At 41.2% G+C, this 18,502-nt stretch overlaps 1 protein-coding gene across 50 annotated transcripts in view; it reads right to left on the reverse strand.

The window, feature by feature from the left end:
• rims2a (regulating synaptic membrane exocytosis 2a) overlaps window positions 1-18,502 on the reverse strand; it is a 188,833-nt gene that overhangs the window by 44,000 nt on the left and 126,331 nt on the right. For 33 of the 50 annotated variants that reach the window (XM_039807126.1, XM_039807129.1, XM_039807131.1 and 30 more), the window contains 5 exons: window positions 18,360-18,466; window positions 16,695-16,745; window positions 6,652-6,752; window positions 2,130-2,296; window positions 1,312-1,554 (listed from right to left, as the gene is read on the reverse strand). In XM_039807126.1, the coding sequence (XP_039663060.1) occupies window positions 1,312-1,554; window positions 2,130-2,296; window positions 6,652-6,752; window positions 16,695-16,745; window positions 18,360-18,466 (669 nt within the window). Of the gene's footprint in view, window positions 1-1,311; window positions 1,555-2,129; window positions 2,297-6,651; window positions 6,753-8,678; window positions 8,712-16,694; window positions 16,746-18,359; window positions 18,467-18,502 lie in introns of all 50 variants that reach the window. The other 17 variants (XM_039807153.1, XM_039807146.1, XM_039807175.1 and 14 more) reach the window with 5 other exon arrangements.

Raw genomic sequence — 18,502 nt, forward strand, 5'->3', positions numbered from 1 at the left:
GATATGAAGTGTAATCAGGCCAGCTGACAGTCTTGCCTGGGCCCGGGACGAGATCTTAGATGGGCCCCCCCCTCGCGGACAGATCTCTCCTTTTCCCTTGCTCTTCCTCTCCTCACATCTCTCACTGAAATTAAGTGTGTAATCAGTCTCTGATCCATCCTGCTCAGACTCTCCGACAGGGCAGCGAGCCCCCCCGCATCACTCTCTCTATCTCTCTCTCTCTCTCTCTCTCACGGGTAGCCTGACTCTGTCCCTCCGTTGCGGGGCAGCGGGCCCCTCCCGCATCACTCTCTCTGTCACCTGACTGCATCTGGATCTCTCTCTGTCTCATCCTTACTGATGGAGCTACCAAACTCAACTGTTTCTGTCAAAGTTAACGTGTTGTGTCAGGCTTTTATACGAGCTAATGGACGTTAACATTAGAGCTGGCCTGTTAAGTTACGTTACATGGCTCGTAAACGTTGGCTGCGCTGTTTCTTACCTTGCTCTACGTTGACAGTTCCAGCTTCACCGTCACCACCTTTTTTTAAATATTTGTTTAGAAAATCTCTACGGCCTCTATTTTCTTCTTCTCTTTTCTTTCCTTTTCCGAGCTCCGGACTTGTGCTGACCGGACATTTTGAGCGTACTGAACTTCAAATCAAGTGACAATATCAAATTTTGATCAGTGGCCAAACCATTTTTATGTTGGGGGTGGGGGGGTTCTTGACCACCATTTCCAGGACAATTAGGAAGAAAACAAATAAAACGCTTTTATGTAATTCAAATATTATGCTACATATTTTTTTCCACAAATAGGCCTATTTAAAAAAAAGATTTTTAATTCTTCCATAATTTAATGAGGGCCCAGTTCTGGGCCCCCCCCCCTACTGTGGGCCCGGGACAACAGACCCGTTTGTCCCCCCCTATCGGCGGGCGTGAGTGTAATTATAATATTAACTTCATACACTAAGTTCTCTGTGCTGTAGTCCTGCAGAATATACCTTAAAATCTCAGCCAATGAATCTGAACCTGTCTGCATGCCTTTGTTTCTTAAGTGAACTGCTACTTAATCTTGAATGCTTGCTGTACTGTTTCCATGTCCATCCTATCTGCTACTTAAGTGTGAACAGGCATGGGTTACCTTCAGCTCACTACAATTATCAAGTAGGAGTGCAACTCAGTTATCAAGATAAAAGGGTGGAGGATAGTCTCCACACTTTGCATAGCACATTGTCATAGAAAAATACAAATGTCAGTGGGCCACTGGGAACTACAGGTCTACATTATTGTTAGTAGGAGTCTACAGTTAGAGGCTGCCACACGTGTTACCTGAGGTCTGTCTCTGAGATACTCCTCTGGTGCAAGTCCTCTTCTTTCTCCACCAAATCCTCCTGATGCTCCTTGTCTGTGTCTACCTTCCCCCCCGATCCCTTCCTCCCTTCCTGCGATCTCCCCTCTTTACTCGCCCTCCGCCCTTCCCCTGCTCGTCCTCCCCCACCCGTCCCCTCCGCCTCTAGCACTTCTCCTAACTGCTCGTCCCCCTCGCGAGACTGGCTCCTTGATCGCAACTGGCTGAAGACGGAGACAGAAGCAAGGGTGCAGCACATGCAAAGCAGAAAAGAAAACCAAACAAACGCATGAATATTGTCAACAACAAGAGAAAGAGAGACAAACACAGAAAGACAGTGCAGCCAAGATCAAAAGCAGACTGATTCAAAATTAACAGAAAACAGAAATGTAGACTTACAGCAAAGCACCATGCAAATGATTTTTTTCTTTTTGCTTTGATATGAGACAACAGCTGAAAAGATGAAATGTGTTTTATGTTTCCGTGTGTGTTGCCAGATATGGACAAACTTCCCCCATGGCCTGAATGAGCAGAGTTCAGCCATTTGGTTCCAGATGTTTCTAGAATGGAGCCGAACCTGAACTCATCACAGTGAGAAAATGACACACAGTGCTAGGTGGTGCATTTTCCTCTTTAAGTTTAACCAGGCGCAAACCTTTTCAAAGCTGAAAACGTCTGGACTTGGCAACATATATGGAAAGACAAGTTCACAGCTGAGGGGGATCTGTCCATTCCTGATAACAGCTTGATGAGTGCAAAGAGAGAGACAAAGTTCACTGATGTGTGGACATCAGCCTACCGGATTTTGCGGTTTCCTTGCGGCCTTTCTGATTGGACAGACATGTAGCTCGTGCTGCTGAACCGAGAGGCACTACTGGTTCTCGACACAGCGGACACGTCGCTTACATCACTGTCCGAGGACTTGGCCGACAGGTTATCTGAGCCCCGTGGATCTCTGCCCGAACGCTGCAGAGAGGACAAAAACAATACAATATAATGGTGCGGTCCTTTTGACAAACACAAGTCCAACAATATTTTTTAAATCCATGCTCTTTTCAAATATGATTATTCCTGCTGTTCCTGTTGTTCTTGTAGAGTCAGTGTTATAATGTAACAAAGTTCAAATACTGTTACTGTACTTAAGTAGAATTTTCACTTTTCTGTACTTTACTTTGTTATTTATATTTCCGGAAACTGTTACTTTTACTCCACTACATTTCCCCTAAGCATCTTAGTTACTCGTTACTACAAAATAAAATCAGAAGAAATCTGTTACACTGGAAAAAGCAGGTTTGGTGAATCATTGCTCCTAGATTGCCAAGATAATGCACACTCCATTCCAGTTGGTGACCTGATGCCTGCTTGTTGCCAAACTAAAGAAGGAGAGGAGGAAGCATAATGACTGATAGTGTCATGGAAGCACCTGGTGCAGGCTCTGCCGCCATGGTAACAGACAATGACCACCCCGACGACAGTGGTGGTGAAGATAACGTTACACACCTTTGGCCATGATCAAAAGTTTTTTTTATTTTTACTTTTACTTCAAATACTTAAGTACAGTAAATATCAGATACTTTAAGACTTTTACTCAAGTAATATCCTAAAAAGTGACTTTAGAGGTGCAGTAGTTAAGCTTTATAAAACTACCTTTCTGTCATATCTGCTGAAACTGACCCTATGTTCCAGTAGAACTACATGAAGCAGGTAATTTAAAAAAATAATCTGGCTCCTCTGGCTCCATCTACAGCCTGTAGTGCGATTTGCAAAAATCCACCGCTCCCTGTTCAGATGCACCAATCAGGGCCAGGGGGGGTGTCTAACTGCGTGTCAATCACTGCTCATGCCCACGCATTCATTCTCCCTTGTGGGGGGAGGGGCTTAGGAGTTTTGGGCTTTAGCGGAAAGAGGGGAGGCACTGAGAAGTTGTCCATGTTCAAATGTTTTGGCTGAGTCCTGGATCTTCACAATCCTACCTACAGCACCTTTAACTTTTACCAAAGATATTTTCTGGTTAAGATACTTGTACTTTTACTCAAGTATTGCTTTCAAGTACTTTATACAAGACTGTGTAGAGTAGACACTCAGTTAACATAAAATAAGACACTATGTAAACTTATAAAAGTGACAAAAGGTATGAACTTTAAGTGCAACACTGCTCTCATGCCTTCAGCTTTTTAAAGGACAAGTAGTTTTGATCAAGATAAGCTCTGCTGCAGAAGTGGGCTGATGAATGTGAATAATGTAGACATATTAGTTTAGTACAGAGAAAACATACTTGTTTGAGATGCTTGTACTTTTTCACAAGCATTTCCAGTTAAAACTATGTTATACTTCTACTCCTCTGCCAGGGTTTCCTGGGTGTCTGTGTCATCAGCAGTTTAAATAAACACTACCTTATTTATGAATATGAACAATGTGAGCATATCTAACTAAAATGGAAGAAGTCGCTGTCTGTCTGTCTATTTTCTCGACAAGCATTCATCTGATCAACTTCACACTTGGCGGGTGTATTGTTTAGGGACCCACGGAAGTGCAGTGTTGAGTGCGAGCTCTTGAGATTTACGGGATATATTTATTATTAGCAAGTGTGGAGTTTATTGACACGGGACCCCTGTTAACTGTTACACTGCCAAATGGCATGCTGGGTACAGCTAAAGCTCAGTCGCTCGCTACAGTTCATTCAAGAACAGATGAGGAAAGAGAGACCGGAGATGTTTCAAGACATTTCAAGCACCACTGATATAACTTTCCAGGAAATAGCCTGGTCCCAAATAGATAGCTGTTAGCAAATGTATACTCTAGCTAGGGGACGCAACTATGTCATGGCAGGTGTATTGCTCAGGACTCAAGGTAGCGCAGTGTCGAGTGGAAAGTTGTTTGGATAAGCCGTTCTCGAGAAAGCTGCGAGCAGCAACATGGGAGGCCAAGCTGTAATAATAATCCAACAATAGAATACACAATAGGTAATTTTACTTTTGACACATGAAGTGTGTTTTGCTGGTTCAAGAAAATGTTTATATAATATCCTTTGTGTATGTTTTGTGGAAAGTTTACTATATGAGAACCTGAACTGAGTGTTACTGTAAGTGTTTAGGAGCAAGAGCTCAGAAGTCTTGTTTAATGACAGTGAGAGCATTGTTCTGCCAATGGCACTTCCAAGGAGGATAATGTTCAACAGAAAAGGACTCCTCACAGTTGAATCTGTTTTTTTTAGACACCTAGCGCACACACACTGGCTTCTCCAACTGCAATAGTTGTCATACCACAGACTTACAAGGAAAGCTGGACGGAGAGGCTTTGTGTTGTACGGCTTGGCCCAGACTGCAGCGGGACACCAGGCCCAGCTCTCTAAACATGGTCAGACCCTCCCCAGAACACAGTAGTAAACACTTGACTCTGCACACACTCACTGTCACATTCCTCGGATTAACAGCACAAGGCTTAAAGGCTCAGTTCACCCAAATGACAAAGAGGAAAAAAACATTTCCTCACTTACTCTAACTTGCAAAAAAAGTTGTTTTTATGTACTAAGATTTTGAGGTATCTGCATTTGTTGGTATAACTCAAAGCGCTGAAGAATGACATTTGAAAAGAACAGCGGTGTGTGATTCCAGAAATGTCCCAGTCACTCCGGACAATCCACAGACCTTCCTGTAAACATGGCTTATTATTATTATTATTATTATTATTATTATTATTATTATTATTATTATTATTATAAATATTGCCTTTCTTCAGTTAAAAAAAATTCCTACAAAAGCGGTTGAATGTCTGGGAATTATCCCGAGACATTATTTATGGGAAGGTATGCTGCCAAGTTTTTCTAATGTATTTTTTCATTTAAATGTCAAAGCAAAACACATAACTCACTATCACTAAGCAGCAATTGAAACTAACGTTGGGCAGAGGTTGGAAGAAGTATTCAGACCTTTTACTTAAGTAAAAGTACTAATACCACACTGTAAAAATACTCTTCATTAAGAAAATGTACTTAAAGTATTAAAAGTAAAAGTACTCAATGCAGAAAGTGGAAACAATCCAAACAGTTGTGTCATCAACTGTTTAATCGTCTTATCATCTCAGCTGGACTTGTAGGCCTGTATATTGTTGGGTAGTTTACTTTATAATAAAACATCTATTTCATACTACATGTAACTACATGTGTTTTGTGAGCAAACATCTTAATTTGTAAAATAACTAAAGCTGTAACAGATTAAAAAGTAAAAAGTCCAATATTTCTCTCTGAAATGTAGCAGAGTAGAAGTAGAAAGTGGCATGAACAGAAAAGACTCAAGGAAAGTACAGTACCCTTAAATGTGTACTTATGTACAGTACTTGAGTAAATGTACTTAGTTACATTCCACCGCTGACGTTGGGTTTCCACAGGCAGCTTTTTCAACTGAAACTCCGCTGTCTCGGCCACGCACAGCGGATTCCAAGCGGAACTGTGTCACCCCAACATGATGCCGCCAGTGTACACGTTTTGCAAACAATTTGTTGTTGGTGTCGAACGGTTTCTATCTGGCCTATCGCAAACTCTTTGGTAGCTATTTGGTTTCTACTCCAGTCACACACCTTACCGCTTAAACCGCTGTGTTCAGTTTAGTTTAAATAACGGTATGTATTGCTAGCAAGTAATTATTTGTCATTGCTACAATGCTAAGGTCACTACAACGCTATTATTAAAACAAATATATATAAAAACTCAACCAGAATACCAACTGCCTGGGCAAACCTTCTGCCAAGCTAGCTGTTAACATCCCTGTAGTCATACGGAGACGTATCATAAAGTAGGCTATGGGAAAATCACATTCATTTGATTTTCATGGAATGGTAAATATAGCATACATGGGAAAATATACTGGAGGCACCTTCGTGAGTCTGCCCTGTTGTTTGTTACCCATCTGCAAAAGTTGACTCAAAGTCAACTTTGGGAGAGCGGTAAACATCCTGGCTCTTTCGCCGGCGTCAGCGGACTTTGCTCGTACCGCTGTTGTCATTGGGATTGAACTGAATCGCTCCGCTCTGCCGTTATTAAAGCTGCCTGTGCAAACCCAGCGTTACTCAGTTATTTCCAACCTTTGAACTGACTTGAGTGTTTACCTGTTTGGGTATGTTTTTTTGTGTGACTTACACTATGCAAACATCAGTGCACATGCGCAGTATCATGTTGATATGTGCATGTGCACATGGTTGACCTCATGCAAAGTGTGCCATATGGTCTATGCACAGTGCAACCATGCAAACAGTATACTTTAGGGACATGTCTTTTTCTGTGAATCTGGAGTGCAATTCAGCATATCTGGACAGGTTTTTTGTACCTTGTGGTAGTCCTGCTCCAGCCTGGAGTCGGAGCCCGCTCCCTGCTTGTACTTGTTCATCTTCAGCTTCATCTGCCTGGTCCTCTCCTCCATGTCCATACCTAAGCACAGAGACAGCAGACTGTCAGACGGGAGCTGATGCAGTGTGGAAGGCCTGATGGAGGGACATACACACTGTTATGGTGAGAGACAAGCTTCTGCTGTGCTATGAGCCATGAGCTATGACAAGGACAGATCTAATGGGATAAAGCTGAATGGTCGGCTGTATTAAACAAAGGAACAAAAAAACATAAACAGAAAGTACTGACCGGTAAAAGTGAGCTGCATTTCATATCAAACAGCTACCTGTCGTCACAATTCCAGACTCATTTAACCGTATGGAATATTTGGAACAAAATGCTCTTTTTAATTGACTTAATAATAATCAAACAGCAAAATGTATCGACTCCTGCTTCATAGTATAGAAGCATTGGACACTTATACTAGAGCTGCACGATATGAGGAAAATACGCAATGTGCGAGAACATTGTTGAATATCCCGATAACGACATTACTTGTGATAAATAAATCTGCTGGAGGTAATAAGCCACTGCATGAGAACTATGCACATTGTATGTACCTAAATAGGCAATAAACCAGCAAAGTAATACCTCAACAAATACTTTCTGCTGAAACTGCTACAGGTGTTCTTCTCTGCGAAAAACAACCACCACCAAATTATGACTTCCCTGCTCATACCCTCATCTACTTTCTCGCCACTTGGTCTCTGTCTCTACTTTTGTGTCATATGATGGCAATGATGAAGTGAAGATGAATGTGCATGTAATACAAGTGCCATGCGAACATACAGAATGCCCTATAAGCTTCACATAAATATACGCACACGGACAAAGAAAAGCCATACGAGCTGAGAGCAAATGGATGACTGCAATCGTGAGGCAAACGTGATTTCTCTGTCTCTCTTGGTTAATTGTTTACCATTACTACACTGCTTCTGTAACATCTCACAACCCACACACTTCTATGTCTTTAGTTTTCTCTATATGACAAGGAAAGGGTTATTCTATGTAGGAGGCATCGGGAAACTGCGTGTAATGTCACACCACATCTGTGTACCTATAAACTTGTTCAGCTATTGGAGTGATGCTGCTTTTTAAGTTACAGTGTGGTTTGAAAAGTGTGGTGACTTTGGCTCACTGGGTTAAAGGTTAAAGCTGCAGCTTTCAGCCTTTCTGTGATTTAAGGGTCTTTACAGCCAAATCAGAGGAATAGTGAAGGAACTGCTAGCCTTTTTATACAGGAAGAAATTAGTTTTTCTTGCCGAGAGTTTGATGAGAAGATTGATACCACTTTCATGTCTGTATGCTGAATATGTAGCTGGAGTCAGCAGCTGGTTAGCTGAGCTTTGCACAACATAACAGCTAGCCTGGTTCTGTCAAACGTATAAGACTGACTTCACGTCCTGAATGTCATTGAATCATCTCAAAGCAAATGGGCTGAATTAGAACCAGCTAATTAAAAACAAACCCATTCATGTGACTCTCATGATGAAACTCACACAATTATACTTAATTAGGACAAAAAAATCAATTTAGGTAAATTATGAAAATGTGCCTACAGAGAGTAATCCAAATAAGGAGATCATGCTGACATACTTTGACAGCAAGTTTTTCTTTAGACAGAAAATCACATGATCTCATGTCAAGACCTGTTGCAAAAAAACCACAGTGGCATGACCATGACCATGACCATGACCATGACCATGACCATGACCATGACCATGACCATGACCATGACAGACACAGTCTATCCGCAGCAAAATAAGAAGAAATGACAAAGAAGCCAGAAGCGTCATTTACAGAACAATTAAGAGAATGAAGGCGAGCAAAGCAGGGGAAAGAGATGAGGGGAGGTGAGTGGGTGGGTGAGGGACAGAATGAATAAAAGAAGGAGATGAAGAAGAAGAAGAGGAAGAGGAGGCTGAGTCAGAAAAGAAAGGTGAAGAAGAGGAAGAAGAAGGGACAGACCTGAGTTCGTCCAACCTGGTGAGTCCGTGTCTTCTGGGATCACATCACAGAATGGACAGACACAGACAGAGGAGAGGAAGATGGATGTAAGAGGATGTACGAAGGGTAAAAGGGGGAGAGAAGAGGGAGGAAGGAAGGAGGGCGACCCCATCACCATGATAACAGAGTATGCCAGGTTTGGAGGAAGAGGATGGAGGGGTCGGGAGGGAGGGACACAACACGACAACAGTACGACACGACAACGACAAAACACAAACAGACGACACACAAAGAAAATCATAGAGTACACCAAGAACACACAAACTCCACCATGGGCACAGTGAGAAGTCAAAAGGAGAGGCTGAGGCAGAGGCTAAGAGTTTGGTTATTAGAGATTAGAAGGGAGGAGAGGGGGGAGAGGTTGGGAAGGTGAGGTTCTGTGCTTTAAAGGAAAAAGAGCTGAAACAGTAAAGAGATGTTAATGCCCCGACCAGGTAGAAACTCGAGACCTCTGAGGAGAGGCAGGGATGGGGGGGGGAGGAAAGGAGGGTAAAAGGAGAAGTGGATGTCACTTGGGTCTGCATGGGGCAACTGTGGGGGACAGCCTGGAAAAATAACGTAAAAGAAAGGAAAAACTGAAAACTGAAAGCACGGAGCAGCGAGCACACAAAAGAGAGAGCCGACTACTGTACAGTGCCTCATAAAGTTTTAGCAAAAAATCTTGAAAATTGACACAAATACTGACATAACCTGAGTAGAGTGCAAGGGTCCCGGTCTAATCTCCGTCCAGGAGTCTGAACACGAAAAAACCAACAGTGACAGCCGGGAGGGCAAAAGAAGCCCGCTCCGATCAGACTTCTTTTTCATAACCCCTTACACAGAATTTGCATTTAGCTCAATTAGTACTCCATTAGGGTGAATAATAAAGTGTCACATGAATAAAAAGACAATGTGAGACATCTGCCTCAACAGCTTTCATCTCTTTGTGGCAGCTAACATCATCTCATTAGAGAGTCAAACGATAGTCAAAAGAGTTTTTTTTTTCTCTCTCCTTACTTCAGCTGCATCATGTAGGTCATCAGGATAGGAGAGTGGTATATTCAGACAGAGATGGGAGTGAAAAACCAGAACAAGTCAGTGTGGAAAAGTCTCCTGTGGCCTGTGGGTTAATACTGTGTGGTCTTAACATCTCATATTTAACCCATCAGCCTTTCAATGACAAATTATTCAAAGACTACAGACCCCAGGTGCAGACACAACAGCAATTTAAGCACAGACTTGCAAACAATAACACATGGCGATGCTAAAAGTGAGCTCACCTGGCCTGATATTAAATCCATATTCCTGTATCATGCCAGACATTTGGCCCATTTCTTATTTCCCAGACTGTCTACAAGTTAAGGCTAACTTAAATGTTTCACATGTGAACAGTCAAAGTCTTTGTGCATCACCATTTCCGTTTTTATCTTCCTTCCTTCCTCCTCTTTATATTCCCCAATAAATAAAAACAAAATGGAACTCATGTTCTATATCATGGAGATGGCAGATTCAACAAATATGCTTTTCTTCTTCCACTCTGACATACCGCTCAGTTTCAACATTGAGTTGCAAACTGGGCTCATAAATGAAATACAACATGATTTTGAGAACACTATCATACTAAATGTACACATTTTGGTTTAGTCCATATATCACCGGCCCCCCTGTTCTTTACTATCTTCTCGATCAGATTCTCTTAATAGGCAAATGTGGATATTTTCCTTATCAAACTACTGCTGTTAAACTATGTGCAGCCATCATCCCGTCCACTTCCAAGATCCATTTTTTGTTATTAATTTGGATTTTTGAGACAAATAATCAAACTGTAGGTCAATTCTTCACTCATATTCATTGCAGCCTTTTGTTTTAGTAAATTGCTTCTAGTACATGCCACAGGTACAGTAAACTGTAGCATCAGATATAGCAGGGTGCTTGAAATATCTACCTGTTTATATAAGAAGAGTTTTTTTTTATATGCAAAACCTGCAAAAAGCTGAAAAAAGTTGTAAAAATGCACATCGCTCAAATCTTAGTCCTAGGCATTTTGTTGTGTTGTAGGTCAACAGACGTGGGTGGTGGTGCGTGTGCGTGTTGTGCAGCACAGAATAAATGTTAGTGAACAGTAGGTGGTGGTGAGGGGTGTGATTAAATCTCCCCTCTGCTGTTGAGGAGCCTTGACCAGCCTTGAGATAGCTTCGAGTGTTAAAGTAACAAAAAAACAAAGAGGACGGGACTGAGAGAGTAAAGCAGGATTCATGCTTCTGCGGAGGCTCCCCGCAGAGCTTTCGCCGTAGCCTATGTGAGTGGCCTGAAGTTTATATTTGTGTGCTGGTGTGTGCGTCGATCTCTTTAAGAGAATAGCAGGGCCGGCATGTGTGTGCACGTGGGGAGTGTGTGGTAGAACGAGTGAGAGAGTGACGGGGATTAGCTTCGGAGCGAGAACCGACTCTAGAGTCCTAGTGAGAGAAACAAAGTGTCTCCTCCTGTTCTTTCTGACCACGGTGGGAAATCTGGAGCAGGATAAGTTAACCCTCTCCTTGATTTCATGTTGTTGATGGAGAAGGAGAACCAGGAAATGAGTTGGGGGAAATGCAATGCTACCAAGCCACGACCGAGCAACGTGCGCTGCCACGACCGTCCGGCGTAGGGTCTGTATATCCACGTACCTACGAACATACCCCACGGCGTCAATTTAACGCAAAAGCAACTGGCCCTAAGAGACTGACTGAGGACCACACTGGCTGAAAGTTCAATACAGCTTCAATCTCAGCCAGTGGGAGGCAGAGGGTTACCAGCCACGTCTGACCCCCGCACAGTGCCTTGATTGCACACAACAGTAACATTGCACGCAGTTCTTTAGCAACACATTTCTCAGTTAAAGCTTTTAAAGTCACTGTGTCACACTGACACAAAAATATATATAGAAAACAGTAAATGTGTTCACAGAATGAGTAATTGCAGACACGTAGCATGTTTAAAGTAAGCAGTGGTGGAATGTAACTAAGTACATTTACTCGAGTACTGTACTGAAGTACAAATTTGAGCTCCTTGTACTTTACTTGAGTCTTTTCTTTTCATGTCACTTTCTACTTCTACTCCGCTACATTTCAGAGAAATATTGTACTTTTTACTCCACTACATTCATCTGTTACAGCTTTAGTTACTAGTTACTTTACAAATGAAGATGTTTGCACACAAAACATACAGTTTATTAATTACAATGTTTTATTATAAATTAAACTACCCAACAATACACAGGCTGAGATGATCAGACCATTAAATACAGAACCGTTGGATTGTTTCCAGTTTCTAAAACTTTAGTTGTAACTTTTAGTTGTAACAGAGTATTTGTATAGTGTGGTATTAGTACTTCTACTTAAGTAAAGGATCTGAATACTTCTTCCACCACTGAAAATAAGTTGCATCTACAGCCACCACAGCATAGCATGTGGGCATAACATAACACGGAGTGACATAACAGGTACATTAAAGAAGCCTTAATTGAATGGGAAGTGACGATGTGTTTCCATGGAAGCACATTAAGCCAATACAGCAAACACAGCACCTCAAGACACCGCTGGTGTCATGACCTTAACAACACATTTCATCCTGCAGTACATCCAGGGATGACAGCATTTCATCAAACTTAACTTCATTACATTAAGGATGACACTGTGCCAAGTAGGGTAGGGCAACGTTTTGATATTAAAAATTATGATTTCAATTCCGATTCCGGTTCTTATCGATTCCGATTCTTTGAGTGGTGGAGTTGAAACGGGTCACATGCTTATTTCACAGATAAGGGGAACATTTTATTTTTTTTCAAAGGTAATTCACAGTTTAAATGAGCTTTATCAACATAAAATAAAGTCAGACTTTACAGCACCGCTTACTGTGCTCCATGGCGCAACAAGACAAGCGCCTGGAAACCCAAACTTGCGTGTGTTAAATTTGGAACCGATGATCACATTCAAAACGATTCCAGTAAAGAAACGATTCCATTGGAATCATAATTTTTGAAACGATTCCAAGTTGGAACCGGTACTCAATGCCCTATCCTAGTGCCAAGACACTTTTTTTCTTTGTTAGTGGTAGTAAAATGTGCTGGGCTTTACAGAATCCAATCTAAATCTGTTTCCAAACGCTAAGTGATGATGCAGAGATCAGAGTGTCTACAGAAACATCAGCTCCATGCTGCACTGCAAAACCACACCAAGGGGGGAGAGACAGGAAAACAGAAGGACGCCATCCAGAGGCCAACCTGGGCAACCCCATCTTGATCACCATTTACAATCATTCTGCTGGCCCATGCAAAATATATAAAACAAGCTCTCCTTGTATTATATATTTCCTAATTCTTTTTATATTTTTCTAAAACCCAGCTTCTAGTGTGCATTGTCCAGGTCTGACTTTGGTGAGGCTGTAATCCAGCTGATAAGAGTCCACACAGACTGAAAGACAGCACGGAAAAACTCTTCAATGACGGATCACTTTGGTAGAATATTGTTTAGTTTTGTAGATGCATACCTTTATATGAGTCCATGAATGAGAAACAACTGATTATCCTTTCTTGCTCTGCAGTAAACACTGTTCATGTGAAGAATTTCACTCTTATTTACAGTACACAAGATTAGATTAGATTAGATGACATTAGATTTTATTGTCCACCTTGGTGAAATTTGACTTCGGCTTCTCCAAAACATTAAAACACAGCCATGACATTGGATATTATCTAACATTAAACATACAGCACAATAATACTACACAACAGTAGGTGGAGAGACGTTATCTTGGAGGACATTTTAAAAAGCTGTCCCCCAATATTCTGTTTAAACTCCTATGCTCGTTAACTCTTCTTAAAGATTGTCAAAACTTTAAAAAACGGAGTTCTCCGCACATCTTCCAGCAGTATGCATCTGAATCAGGTGCTTCTCAAAACTTTCTTTTTCTGGAATTATAATAGTTATGTGGGAAAACAAACTTACCACAAGGCCATAAAAAACACTTCATCCATACAGCCTTGACAACATGGACCATAAGCAGCATTTGCTTGGGTGTCCTATGACATTCTGAAAGAAGAGGTTTCAGTTCAAGAATTGCTATTGGTTAAGCCATGACGAGGCTCCGCCTCCTCACCGTGATGCATTAACTGACAGGTGGCAGCATACCTTTTTCTGTTTGGTGTAGGGTAGTGAGTTAGTTACTGTTCATGGATAATATAGAAAAGTAACGCACACCAAGGGTTGTAGTGAGGTGCTGATTACTGATTACTATGATTTATTGTGCTTTTTATGATTATCGATTCGTTTTAATATATTTATTTATTTTGCCTGTGAAGCACTTTGTGACTCTGTCTGTGATAAATGCTTCATAAATAAACTTTACTTACTTACTGGAGGTAGACTTGAAAATAAGAAAGTGTTGCACACTCTCCAAATGCATGTCTCTGTTTATTCTGATGACGTTTCGGCTCTGAGGCCTTTTTCAAATTTCTGTTCATGGACTCATACAATTGATGGAAAAAAAGCCAAAAATACTCTATCAAAGTGAAATATAGCTTTTAAAAGTGTCACAAACCCACACCCACACCAACCAACCTGTGTCAGTGAGGGAGGGGTGTGGCTGTGTCCCTCCATCAGACAAAGAGCCATTCAGCCCTCGCTGCTGGTCCTCCCATGTCACCTCTACAGCAAGACACACGCACACACATACAGATATATATATATATATATATATATATATACACACACACACACACACACACACACACACACACACACACATATACACACACACACACACACACACACACACACACACACACACACACACACACACACACACACAGGTTTGCACGCTGCTGGAATCTTAAGGACCTTGGATTATCTAAGATCCTGCACAAAACGTGCAATAAAGAATTATTTTGATATCATTACCTTTTAATATACATATTAACAACCATGATGCTTATCTTTTGCAGTGATAACAGAGGCCAGTGTAAAGATTGGTAGGAAAGAAAAAGACTTCTTAGCCACTTCAGCACTGAAATCATGGACAGCTCCTCATCAAAGCTAATGAACTTTGCTCCATCTGCTGGCCAACAGAGGTAACAGTCCAAACGCTTCTAAAAAGAGATCAGACTCTGCAGTACTTCTATAGCAAAGTACAAAGCACAGAATTCAGGAAATACTACACTTAGTTATTATTTGTTGAGATGCAATTCAATTTCACTTATTTTTTGGCTGTGTTTGATAATCCATGTCTAATTAAAATGATTGGCCATTTCACAATGGAAATTGAAAGGACATTCTTTGGGAGGTGGAGCTGCGCAGAATTAATTTCTATTAAAGTAGACGGCAGATCGGGGGCCGTACTGGAGCCAGAGAGGGACAGACCAGCACAACCACAGCACTCGGTACATATTAACATCAGCTTCAGCTACATCCAACTCTCTAATATGATCACTCCGAACCAGCTCAATAGAAACTAACCACACTCTATATCATCGGGGAAATGTGGATGAAGGGAAGTTTGACTATATTCATGTGCTGGGTAGGGATGTAACGCATCGTGAATCCATTAAAAATCATTATATATAAATGTGTAAAGATTATAACCGCTAGAAATAAAAAAAATGAATCACGATGTAATTTTTAAACGGCTTGTTTGCTTTCAGACGTCACTACATCTTATTAGTTGATTTATTTGAATAGATTTCTTTTCTATTTATTTAGTTATTTTGATGTGGGATTTGTTTTAAAAACTATATTATATATATATATATATATATTATAATTGTTTTTATTTCAGATAAAATACAATTTCAATTGCACTTTTGATAAGAAGACACATCTGTTGTTTTGCACAGTTTATATAAATAAAGGATTTTTTTGCAGTCATTTGTCTGCAACTCATTCTGTTAAAAGAATCGTGAGAAAATCGTATTGTGAACTTTTAAAACGCGAATTGTCTCAAATCGTGACTGAGTGTATCGTTACATTCCTAGTGCTCTGGCAATAACAGGAGGAAGAGTCACCATGAGTAGAAAAAGCATCAAGAATCACAGAGACGCTAGCGAATGTCACACATGAAGAACTTGTGTGTTGACCGAAAAAGCCCACACAGCAAAGTCACGCCATCACACTATTCAGAGGACTTGCCTTTCCTCCCATTTACCGGCAGGCCTTGGGGTTTGTCCTCGCAGTCTGCTGCTAGTAAAGAGACAAATGGAGGCTCATGAAATGGTGGAGCTTTGAAACCCTCTACTGGTTCTGGAAGTCACATTAATATGGCAACTCACACTGTATGTGCTCACACACAGACGCACATACAGCCACAGATCCACACGCAAACACAACGCCACCCCTAAATGCTGAATACCAGTTAGCATATAAAAACCACTACACCAAAATAAATGAACTTTTGGTTAATAATACAGTACAATGTGTGGTTAATTTCACCATGCGTTTGTTACTATACTCGTAATGCAACATAAAACCCTCTTACAGCAGAATTTGGCCTGTAGAGTATCACACAGAGCACAATCATTATAGACAGTTTAAAAAGTGAATGTGGCTTTGTTTGTTTTTTTAGAAATCTTACACTGTATCCACTAAGTCAGTCAGCACTTCAGCTAGGGCAGTGTTGAGTAATAGTACCACGCAGTCAAAGGACAGAAGCATGCCACATAAACAGATGGGAAAGTAGGAAGTGGATACTGCGGGGAACTCCAGTTTCTGCCAACAGTCTGGCCGTTCATTCAAGCCTGTGGATGAATGTACTGTAGATCAACACATACTGTACATTGCTATCATCCAAAAACCACACAAGGTCCTAACTCTTAACAGAGCTTGTACTTATAATATATCCATTGTGAATAAACATGGAGTTCTTTTTTGAACTCTTCATCAACAGTTTTCTTTTTACAGGAAAAATGAAACGGCATCACATATTTCAAGAAAATGGAGAGAAAAAGTAGTAGTGTAGCGATAAACACACCTGGGCGACCGTTTTCGGGTTCAGGTGCCCCGAGCTCCTCCCCTGTTCCCTCTTAGGAGTCGCCATACATGAACAGATAACATATGAGACAATTAGGTAAGTGCCAGTATGAGGTATGACTAAACTTCGAAGCACAGCAGCGAGACAAAACAATCACAGGATTATCAACAGTCCAGCTCTTCTCTGTAATCAAACAGGGGCAGTAGCATGGATCCAGTCCATAATACGCCACACACACACACACACACACACACACACACACACACACACACACACACACACACACACACAGACATTTGCATTACATAAGCTGAGTGCCATACGGCTCTGTGGGAGCTACAGCGCAAGGTCAGATCAATACCCCCACTGTCCACACACTGTCCTGAAATGCATAGTAGAGAGAGAGTGAGAGATAGAAATGCAAAGACAGAAGGAGAGAGAGAAAAAGAGTAGTGAGAAAGGACAAACTGCCTGACAAAGAGAAAAAGTAGAAAGAGAGATAGGGGCAGGAATAAAGAGGAAAAAGGCGACACAAAGAAGCAACGCAAAGGTCCAGACAGAGAGAGCTTCAGAGGGATAAAAAAGATGGCACAGATACAGAAGAAGGGCAGGACTGAGAGAGAGAGGGCAAAGGAGAGAGCGAGGAATATATATATATATATATATATATATATAATATATATATATATATATATATATATAGAGAGAGAGAGAGAGAGAGAGAGAGAGAGAGAGAGAGAGAGAGAGAGAGAGAGAGAGAGAGAGAGAGGGCCTTGTTGGCCGCTATACAGAAGACAGGGAAAGCCCTCATGGACTCTGACAATGATGAAAGAGTTCTGCGAGTGCTTTGACAAGAACTGCCTGAGCTTATCTTTGACCCAGTCTCTGCAAAGCTACGACAGTCTTTGTTTTCCACTGTGTCTGATTTCATTGCGGCTCTACTTACAGCACACGTCAAAAGTCGCTACAACACATAACGTTTGTTAAAGGAGTGCTGAGGAACAAATAAGACTTCAAAATGTCACTTTGAAATTGTCAGAAAGATCAAACTATGGTGCCTTCATCGCTTTAAAAAGCCTTAAGTTTACCCTGTTTAGTAGATACAGACCATTATGTCAGTATCTCAGCAGTCCAAATAGTTAAAATAAATCAATAACTTCCAGACAAATACATTGAGAGTATAACTCAAAACATGGAGACAGGGAGGCAACATTCAAACACAACACTAAGTACTACAATCAGAATCGACTTGGTTACTGGCCCAGGATCTGAAACCCCATTCATGTCCAGAACCTGCAGGTTTTTTTTTAAAAAAAGAAAAAAAAAAAAAAAAAAATTTTTTTTGGGAAAAAATAACAATAAAGCATAAAACAACAAAGAAAAAATCCTTGCTTAGAAGATATATTCATAGCTCATACTAAAAGATTCCATCAGAAAATAAAAATCCTTCATGTCTCAAGTCAAAAGTAAAGTGTGAGAGTCAGCAGCTGCTGTGAAACCAAAGCTCTTCCTCAGCCCCAATCAGCTGGGCCACCAATTAAAAACGATATCATTAGGAGGTACTGGACAGAAACACACTATCGCACTAATAGACATGGCTGTTCTGTGCGTCTCTTCTCAGACAGTAAACCTGTAATACAAACAGAAAACAACCAGGGGACTTACTTCTCTCTTTCCCCGCGGGTGGAAGCTGTGGGAGTTGGCGTCCTCGTCTACTGGACATGGGGGTACTGGTGGGACTGGTCTGGACTGATCCACTACGAGGATGCGCCCTACATGACAAAGAGTAGTGGACAATGGGGTGAGAA

Source organism: Perca fluviatilis, chromosome 7 (genome assembly GCF_010015445.1).
Source record: "Perca fluviatilis chromosome 7, GENO_Pfluv_1.0, whole genome shotgun sequence".
Classification (NCBI taxonomy): Eukaryota; Metazoa; Chordata; class Actinopteri; order Perciformes; family Percidae; genus Perca; species Perca fluviatilis.